At 41.8% G+C, this 19,685-nt stretch overlaps 1 protein-coding gene across 1 annotated transcript; it reads right to left on the reverse strand.

Annotated features, from left to right (window-relative positions):
* Window positions 1-15,855: 15,855 nt before the first annotated feature.
* Window positions 15,856-19,275, reverse strand: ANKK1 (ankyrin repeat and kinase domain containing 1; the record flags this gene model as incomplete). The annotated part of the gene is made up of 5 exons (XM_009585752.1): window positions 15,856-17,204; window positions 17,586-17,631; window positions 18,602-18,720; window positions 18,973-19,128; window positions 19,226-19,275. Coding segments are annotated over 5 exons (1,720 nt in total), but the record flags the coding sequence as incomplete, so codon positions are not given.
* Window positions 19,276-19,685: the final 410 nt, after the last annotated feature.

Here is a 19,685-nt window from a genome sequence, read left to right on the forward strand (position 1 = left end):
CCAACCTTAATGATTCTATGATTCTTTTTTCTCCTGCTTGGAGTATACAGAAAGTTTGTCCAAAGAATAACAATAAAGTCTTCATGGTGATAAGAAGAACACTCTTCTGCCTTAATAAGAAATAAGCTTGTGCTGAAGAGCAGTAAAAGTGCCATGGAATGAGTCCAGATATGCCCCAAACTTAAATTCTGTCAAAGCTAAATTCTATAGGTATCCATAATGCTTCTCTTTTTCTAAAAGTAATCTACCACAGGATTGACAGCAGCAAACAAAGGCTCATTTTATCTTTCATTACAGCTAATTACTGTACCTCTTTATTGTTGACCCTGGCCTGATCTTCCTCTCTATAATTGCTCCAGATGGAGATGGAATCTTTAGTGTGATGTTTTCTAACGGGTAAGGTTGTTTGGGGTGTTTTTTGGTTCTGTTGGGTTTTTTGGGGTTTTTTTTTGTTTGTTTGTTTTTTACTGTTGGTTTTTTTTTTTTTTTTAGGGGGGTTTGGTTGGTTTTGGTTTTTTTTTTGGTGGTGGTGTTTTGGGGTTTGGTTTGGTTTTGTTTGTGGGGGTTTTTTTTTTGTTTTTGTTTTTTTTTTTTTTTTTAAATTCAGAAGGACAGTTACCACTTATCTCTAGGGTGGAGAGTTAAGTCATGTTCTGTGGGGGTTGGCTGAGCTTTCTGTCCATTGGATGATTTTGATCTTTTACCTTCTTGATTTTTCATTTTTCAAACCAGATTTTTTTTAAACAGAAATGAACCATTAAATATATGGTAGTTCATTATAGCTGCATGTTAGTTGTGTGAATCACAAATTGCCTCTGTTAACTGAATTATACTCATGCAACTCAGTATATCATAAAGGGGTATTCGTATTCTAGAGATTGCAGGCAACAGAGCAAAAAAGCTTTAGGATATTTATGCCAGGAGTTCACACATGTCTCCCTTAAGAAGTGGCATTAGAGAGAAGAGAGTTGTAACAAAATCAGAGTTAAGCTCTTCACACTAATCCCTTGTGGAAATTGGTTAACTTAAGCCAAGCATAAATACAGGTTAATTCAATAAATGGTTGCACATTTGCAGGTTTGGGACTTCCCACTCTGGTAACTCGTGTCCATAAATTCCAATTCCATTGGGTAAATCCGAGAGACTCGCTTAAAGAAAAGCTACTGTGTCATGTCCTTGCAAAAGCAGAGCAATTTGTTAAACACAGAAGTACTTAGTGACTCATAAAAGCACCAGCAGTCTTTCCTGCTAACCAAACAGAACACAGCTTTTCAACACAGATACAACGAGCAACTGCCTCTCTACATCATTATGTGATTAATTCTATTCTCATAGGATTTTATTCTATTTGTAAGTCACCTATGCAAGAGAGTTTGGCCCATGATCCAGGGCTTGGTAACATAAAAATGGTAACGTTTTGTATACTTCTAGTTGGGACTGGCTTATTTTTAGGTGCAAATGTTTACATCCTTATTTAAACTACAGCAAGGAAGATAAAGATTAAACTCTAGGTCACTGTTTTTTTGTTTAAACTGTAACAGTAGTGCAATGGAATGAGTTGCCCTTGGAAGTGATCTCTGGAACTGACCGTTTTTAAGGACAAGTTAGAGAAATGTGTTTCAGGGATGGGTTTATGTGGAGGACAGGATACCATCCTCAGGGTTCCTTCCAGCTATTACTCAAAACACTGCTTTTAGCATCAATCATTGCCAGAAAAAGAGCTATTTACTTTGAGTAACGACATCGTCCTTGATTTCTTCTGGTTTTGAGTCAGCTAACCTGTTGGACTATCAGTACTCTAAAGAGGAGAGTATTATTACGGATTGAGTCCATAGGAGCAGATTTATATGGGATGGCTAAGTCTGTTTCTTCCATTATTTCATACTGCTTACTCTGAAGGCAGAACAAGACACATGCCCAAACTGAGGGACATGAATCCTGTTTCTCCAAAATCCTAATATCAAGTCAGATGTGTTGTGGGGGGTTTTTGTTTGTTTGTTTTTTTCACCCCCCGTTTCTTTTCCTTTCCTCTGCTTCAGCAGGTGTGTTTTACGCCAGAATTTGGCATAAAAAACAAGCAGGGTTTGCTGGGCCAGGAGAGACTGCAACCCAGACATGAGAGAAAGCATTTGCAAGTTTTTGCTGAATGAAGTGGAAGATCTGCAGTACTCTGCATGGACGCAGTGCTGCGATTGCATCAGCCTTTCGGATTCAGATCAAGAGAGGCAATTTCTTTCTCTCAGTTTAATACTCCCAGCTACTCCAGCCATTAACCCCAGTACTCTCATCAGTCTTCTCAGCTCTCATCCTGGCCTTAATTTTTACTGAATCAGGTGACAGCTGCATCCTCTTATTATGCATCCTACCAAGAAATAAGAGTAACCAGGTTAGGTGATCACCTCTAACTGCTCACTGATTAGGTTTATTGACAAATGCAGAGGTCTTATTGTAGAAAGAGCACAGATGCTTCTCTGGCTTCATTCACATGAGGCAACTCTTGTGCTAGGCAGGCTATCTCTAATGGGACCATTCCTCTGGTGTTTCAGCATTTCTGGGATTTTAGCCCAGCTCCAGTCAGAGGTGCCAAAGAAGCTGTCTTCTTTAGATGAGGCAGGCTAGGCCTGGGGGCTTCTCTTGCACACGATCCTCACCCTGCATATGTCACATGTCCCAAGCACAGCTCCATCAGCTGCTGACCACTTCAAACACAAGACAGCTTCTGCTGGGAAGCAGCTTTATGGTTCTGAACCCCTGAGGTAGCCTATGTTGCTCATGATAGTAGGAATATAAATCTCTCTTCCTGGGCCTTGTCTGGGTACAAAAGACTTTTCCCAAGGCCAGAGAGGGCGTGAGGAGCAGAGGACTAAATTGCCAAAGTGAGAGTCTGAACCGTGATATCTCCTCACCAGACTGCCTCCATGCTGTTGAACTCAGGCCTCTCTGGGGCTATAAGAATGCAAAGTATTGTCAAGCTTTAAAACCAATCATTGTTGGGTTAGGTTTGTTTCCCCCCCGCCCCCAGCAAAATAAGAGAAAGAGAGCTTACAACTGGGCCAGTAGCAAATTGCAGAAGAGAAGGGTTTCATGCTGTGCTCTAAGCCAGAACAAAGGAAAGTAGCAGCTGATGAAAGGATCAAAAGATGTTAAACTTGCTGGGCATGAAATGCCTGGTAGGAGAAAACAGCAAGCACTCCTTGATACCCAGGCACTTTTTTCCATTACTCTAATGGAAGTTAGCTCACACCTGCATGCAATGATAGAACTGGGTGGAGAGCTGCTTTTTGAAATGATGCGGGTTTGGTTTTTTGTTTTGTGTGGTGGTCCCCCCCCGCAAAAGGAAGAGGACAAAAATACTCCCTAAAGCTCGGGAGTAGCACAGGCAAGTGCTAGATAGTCTGGAAAGAGAGCAGCCAGAGGAGGATTAATTATGTCAGGCCATGAAAAGCCTATGAAGGGAGTAAGGCATGTCTTACACTGACGTCTGATACAGTACAGATCCTACAACCACCTCCTTGTAATAAAAAGAAACACACAGAATTCACTATTTCTTCTTACATTAAAATCACCCCCTCGTACATTCACATCATTGCTGTCAGAAACATCTTGATTCTCTACACCTAAGGGGCCATGAAAAAAACCCAAGCATTTCTTCTAAAAATAGACTTTTTTCCCCCCAAGCTGTATTTATTCAGATCTATTTTCCTCCAAAATATAGGATTATTTTAATTTAATCGCATATCTACATAATTCCAGTACTGCCAAACAAACAAATTGTAGTCACTGGGAAGCAGGAGCTTTGCCTCTTTCAGAGTTCCTGCTGCTGAGAGAAGGCCACTTAGAGAAGCAAACACTGGAAACACACCCAGAAGTAAGTAGTGACTTTAAAAGTTTTCTATTCTGAAAATCTACTGCTTCAGAAAACTTTAAGCAGAACGGCAGAATTGCCTATAGAGTTGAACACTGCTTAATCTGAAGCTGTCCGGGTAGAAGCACAAGGCAGCATCACACAGACACACAGTCTTTGAAGATCCATTTATGTGATAAAGTATGTCAAGCAATTTGGAGACAGCAGGGAATGAAAAGGTCAAGGTTCAGACAAATTTGGATCAACTGAAAGATCTAAGGTCTTACACCAGGGTGGAGACAGGACAAAAATTAAGGAGTCTGAGTTTTAATGAAGGTAATTTTTAAAAACAAGAAGAGAGCAACAGACACAATAGAGAAGAAAAGCAGTGTGCATTTACAAGCAGACACGTGGGATCCCAAGCAGGAGGTGCAATTTGAATGACACTGTGCTATGACCATATGATCTTATGACTAGTTTCATACCGATAGAAGAGCTCATTCTGCAAGTGAGAGGTGAGCAGGCATGCAGGTAATACCAGGGATGGATTCGTGCTGAGAAAGAACTAGAACTCTGATTCCTTCCCAGAGCATGACATCCACCTGCCTACATTGAATTAATGCAGATATCTGTTATTGGGGGAAAGATTTTTCTTTCTCTCACCCTCTCTGGACCATCCTCCTACCAGGCTATGCAGTAAAACTGAATGATCTGAAGGGCAAGAAACACTGAAATCCTTTCATTCTTCTGTCTTTTGTTATGAATGACTTTGCAAATGAAACACAAGATGATGATGGGATGTTGGGAAGACAGTTTCCTAGGGCTGGAATGGAATGAAGAAGTTGGGAAACTCTGAAATCCTAGAGGTTTCATTCTAGCTGTTGTGAAGCTTGATTCTGGCTCTGAACTTCCCAGGGCTGCAGTGAATACCAAACTATGCACTTTTCTTTCAGGCTAAAAGAAAGGAGCAACTGCTTGATACAGCTGTAAATAAAAAGGACAGCCGAAGAGAAACACCTTCTCCATATAAGCAGTTTCTCCTCCTAGCAGGAACAGTTGATCTTGCCTTCTCCCATACTTTTACCGTGTTGTCTGTTTAGACCAAAGTTGCCTCAGGGCAAGGAGCACTGCTACTTGCTGTGTAGGTGCCCAGTGCTGTTCAGTGTCCAGCACAACGGGACTTCAGCATCTGCTCTCCACCATGGAGGCTAATCCCTCACAAGTATCAATAACAAAAACAGTAAGAGAAATTCCAAAGGCCAGCAGAAGATGAAGAGATGTCTGCTTCAGCGAGATCTATTGGGAATTTTTTTCCCCAGAAAGACTGTGTTTCTCTGCATTCAAGACTGTCCTTTTTCTTTTAATATTATTTCCTAAAGAGCTACCTTGATCAGTGAATTACGAGGGATAAATCGCAGAACTGCTGGAGAACCATAAGTCATGTACTTGTGACTGATGGTAGTCCTTAGTTTGGAGAACAATCTCTTACACGAATTTTCTTGCCAGTTTTGGAGAGAGAATGAGATCATAGCAATGACTTTCCAATCCTTTCCTCTAACCCTGTTCCTAGGAGGATCATGAGACTTGTCTCTTGGTGCAAGCTAGTCATAAATTAAAATTAACCCTCCTCAAGCGAGATACTTTCTACAGCTTTCTTCCGGAAAAAGTTAAAATATTGCAAGGATGCAGAATCAGTGAAAGACAAGTCTATTCTGGTGATCCTTCTTCATAAATGATATGCCACTTCCTTTTTTCCCAGAATAAGCCTTATGACCAATCCTGCTGTCCCACAAGATTCATAGCTGCCCTATGGCACTTGTGTCAAAAAGACCTCAGAGGCCAGTTCTGGCCCGCCAGAAGAAATTCCAGTTATGATATTTGCTTTCATTTCAGATCAGAAAAATGCCAGAGCACTGTCAATTTACATTGAGCATTATTTTGAATCCAATAGCATTGAAACAAAAATATTTGATGTTTGATCAATGCAAAACATAAATGCAAACTGAAAAATTCCATTTAAAAACATTTTACTGTAAAGAGTTCCCCACAGAAGACCTAAATTTTTTACTGAAACTTCCACAAAGCATTTTCATCATGACAAAACCATCTCTCCTGCAAACAAATTTTTCATCAGAAATTTTATTGCTCCATGCTACACATGACAAATCCCCACTTGCTCACTTTCTGTTAGTTAGGTTGTAAATTTCTCAAGTGAAAAATTGTTTATGGTCAGATAGAGCACTAAGAAAGCAGACAGCACTTACGAAATCAATAACAGTCCTAGCTTTCACCTCTCTGGTAAGAATGTGAGATGCGGTAAGACCATTCCTTGGTTCTGTTGATATATTTACTCTTTACTGAATTTATTTGTGTGGTGTTTGTTGAGAACCGTATGTGTTAAAAGTCACACTCTGGCCATTTCCCCATGGATCTCTTGGACAGAAGCAGTGGAAATCGAATGCAGACAGCTGGTTTGGTATGCCCAAATTCCATAACAGTGAATTAACAGAGCATGGGGTGGCTTCAGAAAGAGCTCACAGGAATCAGATCAGTGGTGCCTTCCAATGCAAAGGGCAGTAGTAAAGCAATGTCAAAAAAACAAGTATCATACTGGTTGTGTATTTTTTTTAAACGCTAGTGAAAGCTGCTGTGATTTAGTCTCCTAACCAGATCCATATAGAAATATCTTAAAAGTGCCCCCCTCTCCATATGTCAGCAACAAGGGTTTCATTAACTAAAGGCATCTGAAATTGCCCAAGAACCCAGTCACCTCTAGAACTGATTCTCCATCATCTTCTACCATGCATAGTGCTGAGTAAATGAAACCCGCCATGAAATCAAATCAGTAATGAATTATACCAATTACACATGCGTGTCTAACTCTGCAAGATGCCAGAGATTCGGTCTGTCTAGCTTTAATTCAGTTTTCAGTTTCAGAAGTACAAATCACAGAAAGCCCAGGTTTCAGCTATGTTAAAACCTTTTTATGCCATGCACAGAATTAATGTAAGCTGAACATTGCTCCTTTACACTGCAAGATGTTTCATTTCCAGAAGGATTTGAGCAACAAAGAGAAGGTTTTGAAGAGCAATTGATATCCCCGTGGTTCACGCTGGCTGGAACAGCTACATGACGCAGAGACGTTCAGACTAGCACTCCTGAGTCATTCCATCAGGAGGCAAGGAGTAAACACTGTAGAATTCCCTGACCTGAAATGCCCGTTACAGAAGGAAGATGCTCAAGGTTATGTTTCACAGCCAAATACAAGTGAAGTATTTAGCAAATTCTCTGTTCCTTTGCCCATGGACTTTGCATACAGGCTTACTAGGTGACACAGAGTGTCTCCCTTCCCTTTTTCAGATTTCACCCAAATTGGGGGGTTGTAGTACTACATTATTCTACCAGCTAGAACCCTGGATCCAAATGCTTCTAAGCACTAGGCTGCTTGAAATTTGTTGTCCAGATAAACTGTGATGGGTAGGGAAAAGCAGTAGCTCAGTCATAAAAGATTCACCCATCCCACCCACTCCATACCCAAATCAAACTCAAACTCTAACAAACTAGCCTCAAGTCTCAGTCTCAGAGCAAGAGGCAGATGTTGCTTTTGAGTCAGGTCTGTTATGAAAAATAATGACATCGTGGGGAGCCCTGCCATTTGAGGTCATTGACAGATGTGTGCTGCACAGCACTGCCAATGGCACTTTTCAGATCGAGAAGAGAAACTTCTTTTGATACAAGACCACAAGTCCAAAGAGAGCCAGGGTAAGTTTGGCCTACATAGGGCTCGTGCAAAACAAAACCTGGCACTTCCTTTCTGCTTTCCACCTACAGATCTCAGTGCCTTTTACAAATATTAGTAGACCAGTGACCTTCCTAACCCTATCACAGAAATCACCTTTTTTCCAAATATTGGGAAAGCCTCATCTACTTCCCCCCTCAACCTATATGCAATAGAAGAAATAACACTGCAGAAAATTAGACATGCAACAAGGAGATTAATGTGAAATTTTATATTATTTTTGCATGTAAACTTAGAGCTCTGAGAATCCACTTCTGAAGGTGCTGTACAAATGCCCCAAACAAGGGCAAGCAAGGACTCTCAACATGTATGGCTGCCTTTCATCCCAAGTTTGGGGTACTATAGGCAATGCTCAGAGCTATCCCTGCAGTTCAAGGCTACAGGCAGTCCTTTCAGTCCACTCAAGACTCACCAGAGAGACATTGCTAATGCTAACGAGAGAAGAAACATCTTGTGCTGGAGAAGCACTTACACTTGCCTTCCTGAACAAGGTCAGTGGCAAAGTGAGGAACTTCACCCAAGCAACTTTGGATACCTTAAAGACATGATTTTCCTGAGGCCTAAGGGTCAACAATTTTGGTCTTTTGAAGAGTCTAAACAGTGCAGTCAAGAAACGAGCTGTTTAGAAGATTTATGTCCTGTTACTGCTCCTTTCAAAAGGCACTGCTGACATGTGCTGCCTTGGCTGTCAGCGTTGGCAGTTCTTGGTTAAGAACATGATATAATCATCAGTATATTTATCAGCAGGGACAAAAGACTAAAATGTATTTGAACAAAGGAAAAAAGGGGGGGATGGAGACCTACAATTAATTTTAGAAATAACAAGCTGCAAGTTGCACAGTCACAAAGCGGAGGCTGGAATGCAGTTTTCCAGAGTTTGTAAAGACTTATTTAATTTCTATAGAAACTGAGCAGCAAACAGGTAATTTTCTCTGCAAATTGCTTCTATCACCTCTGTAATGCTCTGCAAGAGGAATGTATTTCCCTTGTGTCTTCTTAATCCCCTGTTATTTTCATTACAAATTTAATTAAGCTCTTCTAAAGAACATTCTATGACATATGAGCCAAGTTTTGTTTTTCTGTCAGAGTGATGACAGAAATGAGCTGCTGAATTACGTGGCAATTGGATTTCTTTTTAAAGAAATATTTCAAATTATATTAAGCAGTGGAGACATTCACTTTCCCCAGCTGAATCAACACAGCTAAAGTTAAGAGAAAGAGCTGTACAGAAAAGGTCTGAGTGTCCGAAGTATGCCTTCCAGCCAGTCCTTTCCTCATTTGGATGATGCCTGCAGCTGCCATTTTGCGGAACATCTCAAGAGCAGATTATTTCTGTGCAAATCAGGTAAATGCAAGCAGCTCTAGGACCAAAGCTTCAAATGCAGCAATCTGCACAGCAGAAATGAATCCAGAGGAATATCCTGCTTTTTGTTGTGAAATTGGCATTTAAGGATCCTCCCTAGATTAGAGCACAGCTGAACACCGCTTCCTTGTGATAGCTTTTTCTTTCTGTACTGGCCCTCATTGCAAGATATTATTATTCCAGGGAGGCCTCTTCGGAGTGTCCTCTTTGTCTTACTTGGGACTGGTTACCAAGCAACACATGCTGTATTATCGATGTTCCAATAAAACATAACTTGAATGGGACACTTCTTATTTTGGTTTTCTCTTTGCAAATTTTAAAGAGAAGATTTATTCTAGGCTAATTCCCTGTTTCTAACATCCTGCTAGTTTCATATAGTTATTTGACACTGTTGGATTAAATTTATCAAATCGTAAGATTACCAGTGTCCCCAGTTACACAAATTATGTCTGAAGACAGAGATTATTGTAATTACCTTTTATGTTACCATGCAGAGGTCCTCAAAACAAGATCTAGGCTGTCTTGTGTGAAAAACAAATCCATGCTCTCCCCCCACCCCCCCAGTTTTCCATTTTAACCAAGTGACAGTTGAGGACATCTGCCTTTGTTCCTGTCTGACAAGCAGCTGGGGGAGTCACTGATACAGTAAAGCCAGAAGTTTTGCAAAAACTCAGCACTCACAACTGAGTCCAGATTTCTGAAGACCCATACAACCTGCTTTCTATATTTCAGTGGCAGGATTTTCAGAGCTGGACAAAACCATCAAGAATAAAACCCAAACCATCCTTACTGAATAATTAAGCCTTTAATGCCTGTTGTTGCCCAGCATTTATGAGGGATTCTGGTATCCTAAACCTTTCAACTCTGCTTCCCAAGAAGTGGGGGAAGCAAGAAAAGATCACGACATTAGCTGACATCAAGGTCAAATATGTAAAATATGTACTGATACTTAAAATAAGAAGTCCTTCATTTTCTATATCACGTCAGTACGTCCCCCAACTGCTTTTCTGTTATTCCCCTCATCTATCATAAATGCCATCACATGTAGGAATACACAGAGATCAGCAAAGAAGTGCATACATATGCATAAGGCTTGGGGAAGTGAACCATAGTGCTTTTAATTCTCATGTCTCTACAACTAAGTGAAAGCAACAATTGTGATCAACGCAGACAAGCTGGGAAACATGCACTGTGCACAGCAGGCAGAAGTCAGTCCTTCCCGCCTCACTTCCCGCCCCACCCCCCCAATCTGCTACCTGGAGATTAAAGGGAGTAAAATGAACACCAGAGGTTTCTGTCACAAATTTGAGCCCTTGAGAGCATGCATTTAAAAAAAAGAAAAAAAAAAACCACACCACACAAAAAAACCCCAAAACAAACAAACAAAAACCAAACAAAAAACCCAAAACCACAAAACCCCTCCCCGCACTTACTTTACCGCTGAGGTTTTGGATTGTTATTTGGGTTGTTGGATATTTTTTTTCTTTTTTTAAGACATTACTAGTACAGGGAGGCCAGTATTTCTGCTGCCAGTCACATCCATCATCTTGCAGAATTTCAAGCATCACTGCTAAGAAAAACATCTTCAAAGTGATATTGGAGCAAAAATGTCACACCAAGGGAGAGCTATCTGTCTATGCCTGGTACTTCTTTAATGTTATGCCTTTGACAGCTTAACAACAGCTAAACAGCTTAGGTCTCAGCAAGAGATTTCCAGGCTGTTTGAGTATGAGAAGTATGACATTTTAATTAGAGGCGAAGCTTCCGATTTGCTACAAACACCCCTCTATTTGAGGCAAAGCATAAGGAGCACTGTTTCTGCAGCACAGCTCATGGCATCAGCAGTGGCTGCACAGGTTTGAGTCCTGCTTTTTCCACTGGAGCCCCAGGCACTGCTGTGGTGCTACTGGTGCTATTGGGGCCTTTCCACAGAGAAAGCACCTGTATCTCCACCCCACACAGGAGCCACTGCCAGCGGCATGTCGAGTTTAGGATCACCTTAATCTTTAACACAAAGGTGAAGAAAAACAGGACTCACATGCTGACTTTTTCAGCGGCTTCTTCCTTCTCTCTCTCCCCCTTGCACCCAGGTCTGTGGTTTCTCCCATCTGCAGCATCCTGTGAGCCTCCCAGCAGATGCCTGATAGCTGTGAGGCTGGCTGGGCCACCAATCTCCCAGGCTCCCCATTGTTCTGAACTTAGGAGAAAGGAGGCTTGCTGTGCAACCCTGAACACTCTCTGGAGAGCTTTGGAGACAGCTCACTGATGCCCAATTGCAGTTAAGCAAAGAAAAAATGTACTTGTTTCAAAATACTCCTGTTAAATAATGAAGCTAGGGCACCCCATGGGAATGTCTGAATATGAGGTGTTGAAGGACACTCTTATGGGAGCAAAGTTTAACTATTTCCATTGCAAGTGTTACTATGAAGGAATCCTCCCCCAGAATGCGTAAGGTGGTGTTAGCCAGACATCCATTCCCAATTTTGCCATTGTTGATGACATGTAATGCAATTTGCCTTCTGCATGCCACAGAATCCAAGATAACTATAACATCAGCAAGATGTGTGCAAAAGTAGTCTTTATCATTCTCCTGTGACACAAACCCATCAGAAACAGAAGATACTAGCTACAGTCCTGCTCTCTGCACGATATAATAAAACCATCTTGAATGGAAAGCTCATATCAAGGCACTGAGAAGCACAGAGAGCAGACAGAGCAAAAACTGTATCATTTCACAGAGCTCAACAATTGTGACTAGTTTCAGTGCATTAAATTGCAGGCGTTCCCTGATTAATGAGAAATGGATAACCCCACTCAGGCATCTCTGTGTGTGAAAGGTCCATTGGAGGAGGGTGGCATTCTAAGAGTCATTTGGGACCTTGGCATTTAGTCTTCAATTAGCTGCCTTCTCCCAATTCCTTGGGCACTGACTTAATACAAAAGATGTCACTATCTTTCCTCTCTTCCACTTCAACTGATGAGTAAGAAAAAGCACTAGCAGCAGAACAGCCTCTTTCAAAACACTGCCTGTGCCCATGCCCTGGACTGAAGACAGGGCACATTTAGCAGCCAACACTGGGAAACAGCTCTGGATTTCAGAGCTAGGCTTCAAAGCTAAACAGATGGCTTTAGCTCTTTGGCAGGGAAATACTATAATGGCTAAAAAGAAGAACAGGGACCGAATTGAGCAAGCGATGCTCCCCCATCATCTGAAGGGCAATTCTGCAGATGCTCTCTCTGTGCATAGTGCTCCATTCTTACAAAAGTGAACATCACCCATGAACAAGAACTAAACTGGGAGTCATCTGAAATAATCCATCTTATGCATATTCAATATTTACATTACACAAGGTGTCCCTTGGGGAGATACAACTGGGGAAAGAAAGGGAGGAAACTGAGGAGATATTAGCACAGGTGATGGAAAGTTCACTCCATATTGTATCATGGGTACAAGCTACATAGTTCCTTCGTCTCAATTATAGCAACCTCTAATCCCGTTCTGTACAACCCCTTTCCTCCTCCATCCCTTTGAAAACTTGCATCATAAGCTGGCTCTGGAAGGTAGACAGCATGAGCAGGTAGGCAAATATTATTTCCATTCTCAAGGAATTTCTGAATACTTCAAGCTTGTTTTTGTTGCAAAAAAAAGGGTACATTTTTAAGCTCCCCGCAAAATAAAACCTCACCAGCATTTCAATTCATAACCTGGTGAAACAAGGAGCTGTGCAATGGCAAATGCTAAAAAGGAATCATTTTAATATAACCCATTTTAAAATAATATCTAGAAGTTTTGCTTTGGTGTCAAAGCATCATGAAAAACAGAGTTAAATATATTATACATTAATATTTTAAGTTAATGTAAAAATGAAAATGAAATTAGTAGAGGTTGGGCTTTTTAACCTTCTCAAGATTTGGATGTTATCAGGCAGCACTTAATGAATCACTTCAACTTTTTCCATGAGTAACATAATCCATTTACCCACAGAAAATGGTTCAACTGAAAACAACATCAGCTATATCTCTTCATAATGTAAGAAAGTTACTCTCTTGTACACAGCCAGAAGAAAACCTTTTTGGCATATGAAAGGTTTGGAAGGTTTCCTTTAAGTTCTGAAGGCAGATAATTGCAAGGCCCTATTTCACAGATACTAATTGTATTGCCACTGTGCAAGGCAGGGTACTGGACCTCCCCGTTCAAGCAGGAGGTAAACCTGGAAGCCAAAGGCTTCTATGCCCTGCAATAGAAGGGGAGAGTAAACTGGTCAGCTTCCTACCTTTGTGGTTCAGGAAAGCACCTTACTCCCACATCTGCTGTTCTGCAGAGTTGCGGCTGATCCAGTCTCTCCCACAGAAAAGAAGCCCATGGCCTGTCCTTGGAGATGCAGGCTGACCCCTGTCTCTACCCAGTTTATAATAATGTCCTCATGATATGTTCAACTGGTCAAATGTCAAAAGGAAAATAAATGCATGGGAAGTTACTAAGAGATTTTTAATAGCAGGCACTGTCATTACAATTATCCCTCTTGATCTTTTATTTAGTGTAGTCCAGGGAGCTTCAGTGGATTAAAGCTACTCTACAGAAAATCATGCTGTATTAAACAATGAAATATAGTTATGACTCACACATCACAACATAGCTTAGTTCTCACAGAGCATTATAAACCTAATGTTCTGCTCTGTCCTGATCAAACTACCAGGTTTTCCTGGACAGTAAGTATTTCTCAGACACACCAAGCCTAGATGAAGCCACTGAACAGAACCTCCCCATACTAGAGCGATTCTAGTTGTTGGCCAGAGCTGAAAAGGAACTCCCTTTCGTATGCCATTCACCCTCGTTAGCACAAGGTAAACAACGAGTACAACATTTCAAACGGCTAAAGCATTAAAGACGACACTGGAGTACCAGCAGAGCAAACAGTTACTGATGTTCAGCTAGAGGAGACAGTCTCCAGCACAGTTACATGTCTTTTCAGCCCAAGCACAGCTACTGGAGCTTTAACAGCTGTCTGTTCAGACCTAGTAAGCCTATTCGTCTGGAGCCCACCATTCTCTCACTGTAGGAAGCAAATTACATGTTTGCATTATTGCTTTGGCTTGCTTGCTGGGACCTGAAGTGCACTGCATGCACAAATAGACTTTTCTATTTCTCCATCTATAAAGGATAAAAAGCAACACTTGCTAAAGTAATGACTCCCAGCTAAGAATGTCCATCAGGAAAGATGCATCTTCTCCTCTGCAGAGCTGTGCATTATTTGGTTACATTGCAGCATCTTTCCAGCTAAGATGATGAAAGTAAGTCATCATCCCAGGCACGTTTTGGAAGTGCTTAGCAAATCATGGTAGGATTGTCACAAGCTGCACAAAAGTGCTACTTACTGTGACAAAAGAATCAAATCCATGAAGACTGTATGTTCTCCAGAGAAGTAATCAAGCTCTAGAACATCCTCCTGATGGAGATCAAGAATGAGACATGACTTAAACCTTGACCTGAAAATAGCCAGTTCTCTTGTGTATCAACTTCTTCTTTGGGGCTAGAAAGTCTCCTTTGCTCTCCAGCCAGCATACCAAGTGACCTATGCTGCTACCTAACTTACTGTTGAGCAATTTCCCCGATTCTTCACCTCTAAAAACAGCCCCCACAAATAGGACCAGGCATGAAAATAGGATGCATTTGTCATAAAGCCTCTTCTACTCATCCACAGAAATATACACAGAAGCATATTTTCAGCAGAAAAGATTGAATCTAGGCAATCGAATTCAATACCTTAAGCACCACTTTCCAGAAGACCCCATCTCCTCAAAGACTACACAAAGGCTCTTAGAAACTAGCCTTTTAAGCTAATACCTGCAGCTGACTGTTATAAGCCCCACCTGTCCATTTCCACAGAGTAAGTACCTGCTAATTTTCCCAGCTGCTCAGTGCTCTTAAAAAAAAAAAAAAAGCCTGTGAGAATTTGGGGTAACCTAAATTAGATACTGCTTTTCTAAGTAGGAACTCTTTCAACCAGTCTATGAAACACCCACAGCAGCATTTTGTAGTTAAGACTGGAGATTATTGGTAGCCCTCATGGCAGGGAACAGGATTCAGAACTGCACCCACTTTTTGACTTATCTGTAGAGCCATCTTTCTAATGACAGCCTCAGTGTTTAAAGTCTGAAGTGTGGAGGCAGTCAGTAAGTAATTTGAATGCTTAGGAAAAAAGCCCTTGGCTCTTTTTTTCTGAAGGGATGGAGTGGAATTATTCTGGAATTTCTTTTTCTCTGTGTTGCATCCATTTAAATACTTTCTACTAGTGATTTTTCTTCCTTCCTTGTTTTATTTTATTCTTGTTACAAAAATTAGATGTCAGAAAATCTGAAACATTGCTGTACCATATGCTTAGTGTCTATTTCCAGCAGCAGGTGAGAATCTCATGATTCAATTCCCACCTGTGCCAAGGCCATTTTACACCAATTTGCTCTGTAGGAAAGCATGGAATAAAAGCAATAAAATCTGTGGAAGACACATATATGGGCTGCTGTGCACAGTTTCAGCATTGCCTGTGTGAAAGGGAGTACATATATCTATTTCCATCCCTGCACAGTAAGTATTAAAACAGGAAAGCATTGCCGAAAGCCAGCATCACCAAGCCAAAATGTTCTACAAACTTGGTCAGACTCGAAAATAACTTGTCGGCTTCCTTCTGCAGCTCCATTTTCTTTTACTCTTTTCGTGCTCATGCTTAGAAACTTCCATAAAAAAAAAAAAAAAAAAAATTTCCTGCAGTCACCAGCTGACAGGATATGATGGTTTAAGGCATAGCACCTGATATGGGAAAACTCAAGTCATAAATGCCAGACTTGATGAATCTACAAATCTGTCCTTCCTGGAACAAATTTGGGTCTTGAAATCTTAGCATCGTTCACCAGAGTCCTATTCCCCAATTTATTCATCAACGAGTCCTTGCCTTGAAGCAGAGTAATGATGTTTTCTCTCTGATGTCTAATTGCCAACTGGAGGGCTGTACAGCCAGTGGTATCTTCCAGGTCAAGCAGAGCACCAGCCTTAATCAAGGTCTTTATAATGGCCATATTGCCCTTGAGGACAGCAAGGTGCAAGGGTGTCCAACCCACTTTGTTCTTAGCATTGACATCTGCCTTGCACTCCAGAAGATTGATGACGGTCAAAAAGGAGCCCCGCTGGACTGCAAAATGGAGGGGGGCCCACTCTGACTTCTCAGCGATGTTGGGATCTGCCCCACATCTCAATAGCTCAGAGACTACTGGCTCATCGCTGTAGCGAGTAGCCAAGTGAAGGGGTGTCCAGTCCATGCTTCCTTTGGCATTCAGTTTGGCGTGGCTGTTTTTTAGCAGGTGGATGATTTCAATGTGTCCTTTGAAAGAAGCCAGGTGCAGGGGAGTCCAACCTTTGTCTGTCCTCAGCTCCACATTAGCTCCGTATTTGATGAGTTTCTCACAGATGAGATACTTCCCCCTCACCACAGCCAGGTGCAGGGCGCTGTAATGATTTTGATCCAGGCTGTTGACAGAGGTCCCATTCTTCAGCAAATAATGGACTACCCTGAACTTCCCCCTCTCCACAGCAACATGAAGTGGGGTTCTATGGTTCTTCTGCTTTTTCTCCAGGTCCGCTCCTTGACTGGCAAGCAGTTTCACCAAGCTGACATGTCCAAAGCAAGCTGCCACATGCAGGGCAGTTTTCCCATCAGCCTCCTGAGTGTTGGAGTCAGCCTGGCGAGATAGCAGTACTCGGGCCACGTTCTCAAAGTTGTTCTGTGATGCCAAGTGCAGAGGGGTCCACCCGTCATGCTCTTGAGCATTTACCTGTGCCTGGTGGTCCAGCAAGAGGCGTACAATTCTGTCATCCCCATTCTGAGCAGCGAAGTGAAGAGGTGTCCAACCATCATCATCAGGCATATTGATGTCCGCATCATGCTCTAGCAGAACTGAGCAGATCTCTGGTGACCTCTTCTGAACAGCCATAATGAGTGGGGTGTAGCCACAGACTACCCGGCTGTTCACATTGGCTTTACAGCTCAGGAGAAACTTCACCTTTTCCACATTTCCCTGGATCACCATGAGGTGAAGCAATGTGAGGCCATTTTCATGGACTCTACAGATTTCCTCAGACAGGATGTCCTCTGGACTTTCAGCCTCACTGTAAGAAGGTGGGATATGAACCTCCTGATTATCAGTTTCTAAAGGCAGGGGAAATAAAATAGGAGAAAGAGATTAAGACCAAGTGAAGTAGCTTGGTGTGCACAAGATAGGAGGGAGAGCATGTGAATCCTCATAGCATGAAATGAAATAAAAGGCATTTTAGACATAGGGAGTATGAAATGTGGCAAGACTGCTCCATGTAGTCTCTTAGAAAGCAGTGAGACAATTGGCCTCTCCCTCATGAGAACTATATCTGCTATTTCCTGTATAGTTCATTTTCCTTAACTTAAAAAGAAAAGTCACCCACATGGAAAACTTTCTTGAGCCACATCCTTATCACTGGAAAGCGAGGAAATAGGCTATTTTTTGTAGGTTTCCCCTTCTTTATTTTTGAATTATAAAGAAATTCCCCTACTTACCAGCACTTCTCCTGTCTTGGGGGAAGGTGAACTCTTCTTTGTCACTCTCATTTTCAGGAAGGAGAAAAGAAAAAACCATAAGACAAAGTTCCTTATTTGCATTCTATAATGTTTGCACAGAGTTCTTTGCTACTGCTCTAGAATTTTGTGTTGTCATTCCAGTGGTTTTTATCCAATCCTGTTATTGCATCCAAAACTCAGCAGGGCAAATCATGACACTAACAGGAATGCGGGAGCCTGAAAATGATCTCTGGATATCAATGAGATTTTCCTCCTCTTACTCATTTGCTCCCAAACATACATATATTCTACTTCCGTATTGCAGCATCCCAGCTAGTAATTTTCCTTATTGTATAGGGAACCCAAACACCCCCTCCTCCTCAATCCTCTATACTCAGGTATCTTGTTTCTTGCTGACTACACAGGCAAAACCTCAAAATAGCAATAGTTCTCAGCTGCTACTTCTCCCTGTATGAAGCAGACTTCTAGGCACAATTACACTCCACTAGCTGGGCTAAAATTGTGACTATCCTGAAACCTGATCTTTTTCTTAGTCAGAGAAACACAGGGTTTTAAAACTTTTTTTTTCTTCTGCAAGAGTTGTTTAAACTGGAATGTCCTCAGTTCCACGGAGCTGGAAAATGGTAATTTGAGCACATATGCCAGTGCCATGAGCAAACCCCTGTAATTCTGTGTCTGCTTGAACTTCTTTTAATGACAGAGGCCTATATCATAAACCCACTTCATCTGAGCAGTTAGAAAGAAGGGTCTTCCTCTCAGACTGTCTACCATTTAGCACACTGGCCAGCTTGCTAAACTTATTTGCAAGTCTCCTATCCCCATAAATGAATTACAGATGTACAACCTATGCAAACACACTACGCAAAGCTTGCTGAGGTGCCCTTGTTGTCTGATGATAAACAGTGATGAGAGAGGAAACACATTCTCAAGAACTGATAAGAACAGGGAAAGGACTCAGTGGAATTTCCTGAGTGGTACTGGGAAGCCTTCCTCACCTGCTGGTTCCCAGAGACGGCAGGCTTGTGGGACATCTTCCTAACAAGGCGCTCATTCTCTGGATCTACTACAAGGCTTTGTATCAGTGACAGAAGCACATCTGTTTCTACAGGGATATCTACCAGAACAAAAAGACTGTTAGCTGTGCAGATTACCCACATGTTCAGAACCCAGTCAGTACCCAAGGTTGTGGAAGTCTTCCACATATCCTCCACATGAGGAGGAAGGAAAGATAGGGAAAATTGGGTACCAAACATTTCCAAGGCAACAGGCAATTTAACTGGCAAAGAGTTATATGCAAGCTTATCCCCGACTTGTTAATCCATGCAGCTGACTCTTGGCTAATCCATATGACAATCAGCTACTACACCTGTAAAGCTTGGCCTTTGTTTAGGGTCTTGGTCCCAACACCTCTTCATCAAGTCAACCATCTGCTGGCATTCCCCTGGCCAGTCATCGCTGATGGGTTCTAGGCAGGGCCTCTTTCCTGCTGCAACCTTGACTATAATGGCCATCATATTGGCTCCTGCAAAAAAGCAACGTGCATTGGGCTTTTTCTCTGTAAAAATGGCTGTAATAAACATTTAACAAGTGCAGAGCATGTAAGTAGTGTTCATATTTACCTGCATAAGGTTTCGTCTGCATAAGTACCTCCCAAATGACAATTCCAAAGCTGCAGGCAATGAGAGATCATGAGCAATCACTCCCATTGTACACAAATACAAAATTCACTTGTTGCTTTCATCTTCTTGAGAAATGGGAGAATTAGGAGAGAAGTTCTTCAGGATGGTAGGATTTCATCCCCCACACCAAAAGGACAGTATCTTATGAATCACCACATACATCTCTGATGCCTCAGCAAAAGGGTTGGTGTAGTGAATGAGTGACTTAGAGCATTTCCTGTGAAAGTCAGGCTCTCAGGCCTTTTTTTCCCACTTTATTCACTTGACTACTGCTAGTTCATGGGGCCATGCAAATCCTCCTTTGCTTCTTCTCTTGGGTTACTGTGTAGTGTAGTGGCTGAGCTGATGAATTTCCAGAACGTATATATGTAGCTTTTGTAAGTGGGTTGCAAAGCACTTT

The sequence above is a fragment of the Fulmarus glacialis genome, unplaced genomic scaffold (genome assembly GCF_000690835.1).
Source record: "Fulmarus glacialis isolate BGI_N327 unplaced genomic scaffold, ASM69083v1 scaffold46809, whole genome shotgun sequence".
In the NCBI taxonomy this organism is placed as follows: domain Eukaryota; kingdom Metazoa; phylum Chordata; class Aves; order Procellariiformes; family Procellariidae; genus Fulmarus; species Fulmarus glacialis.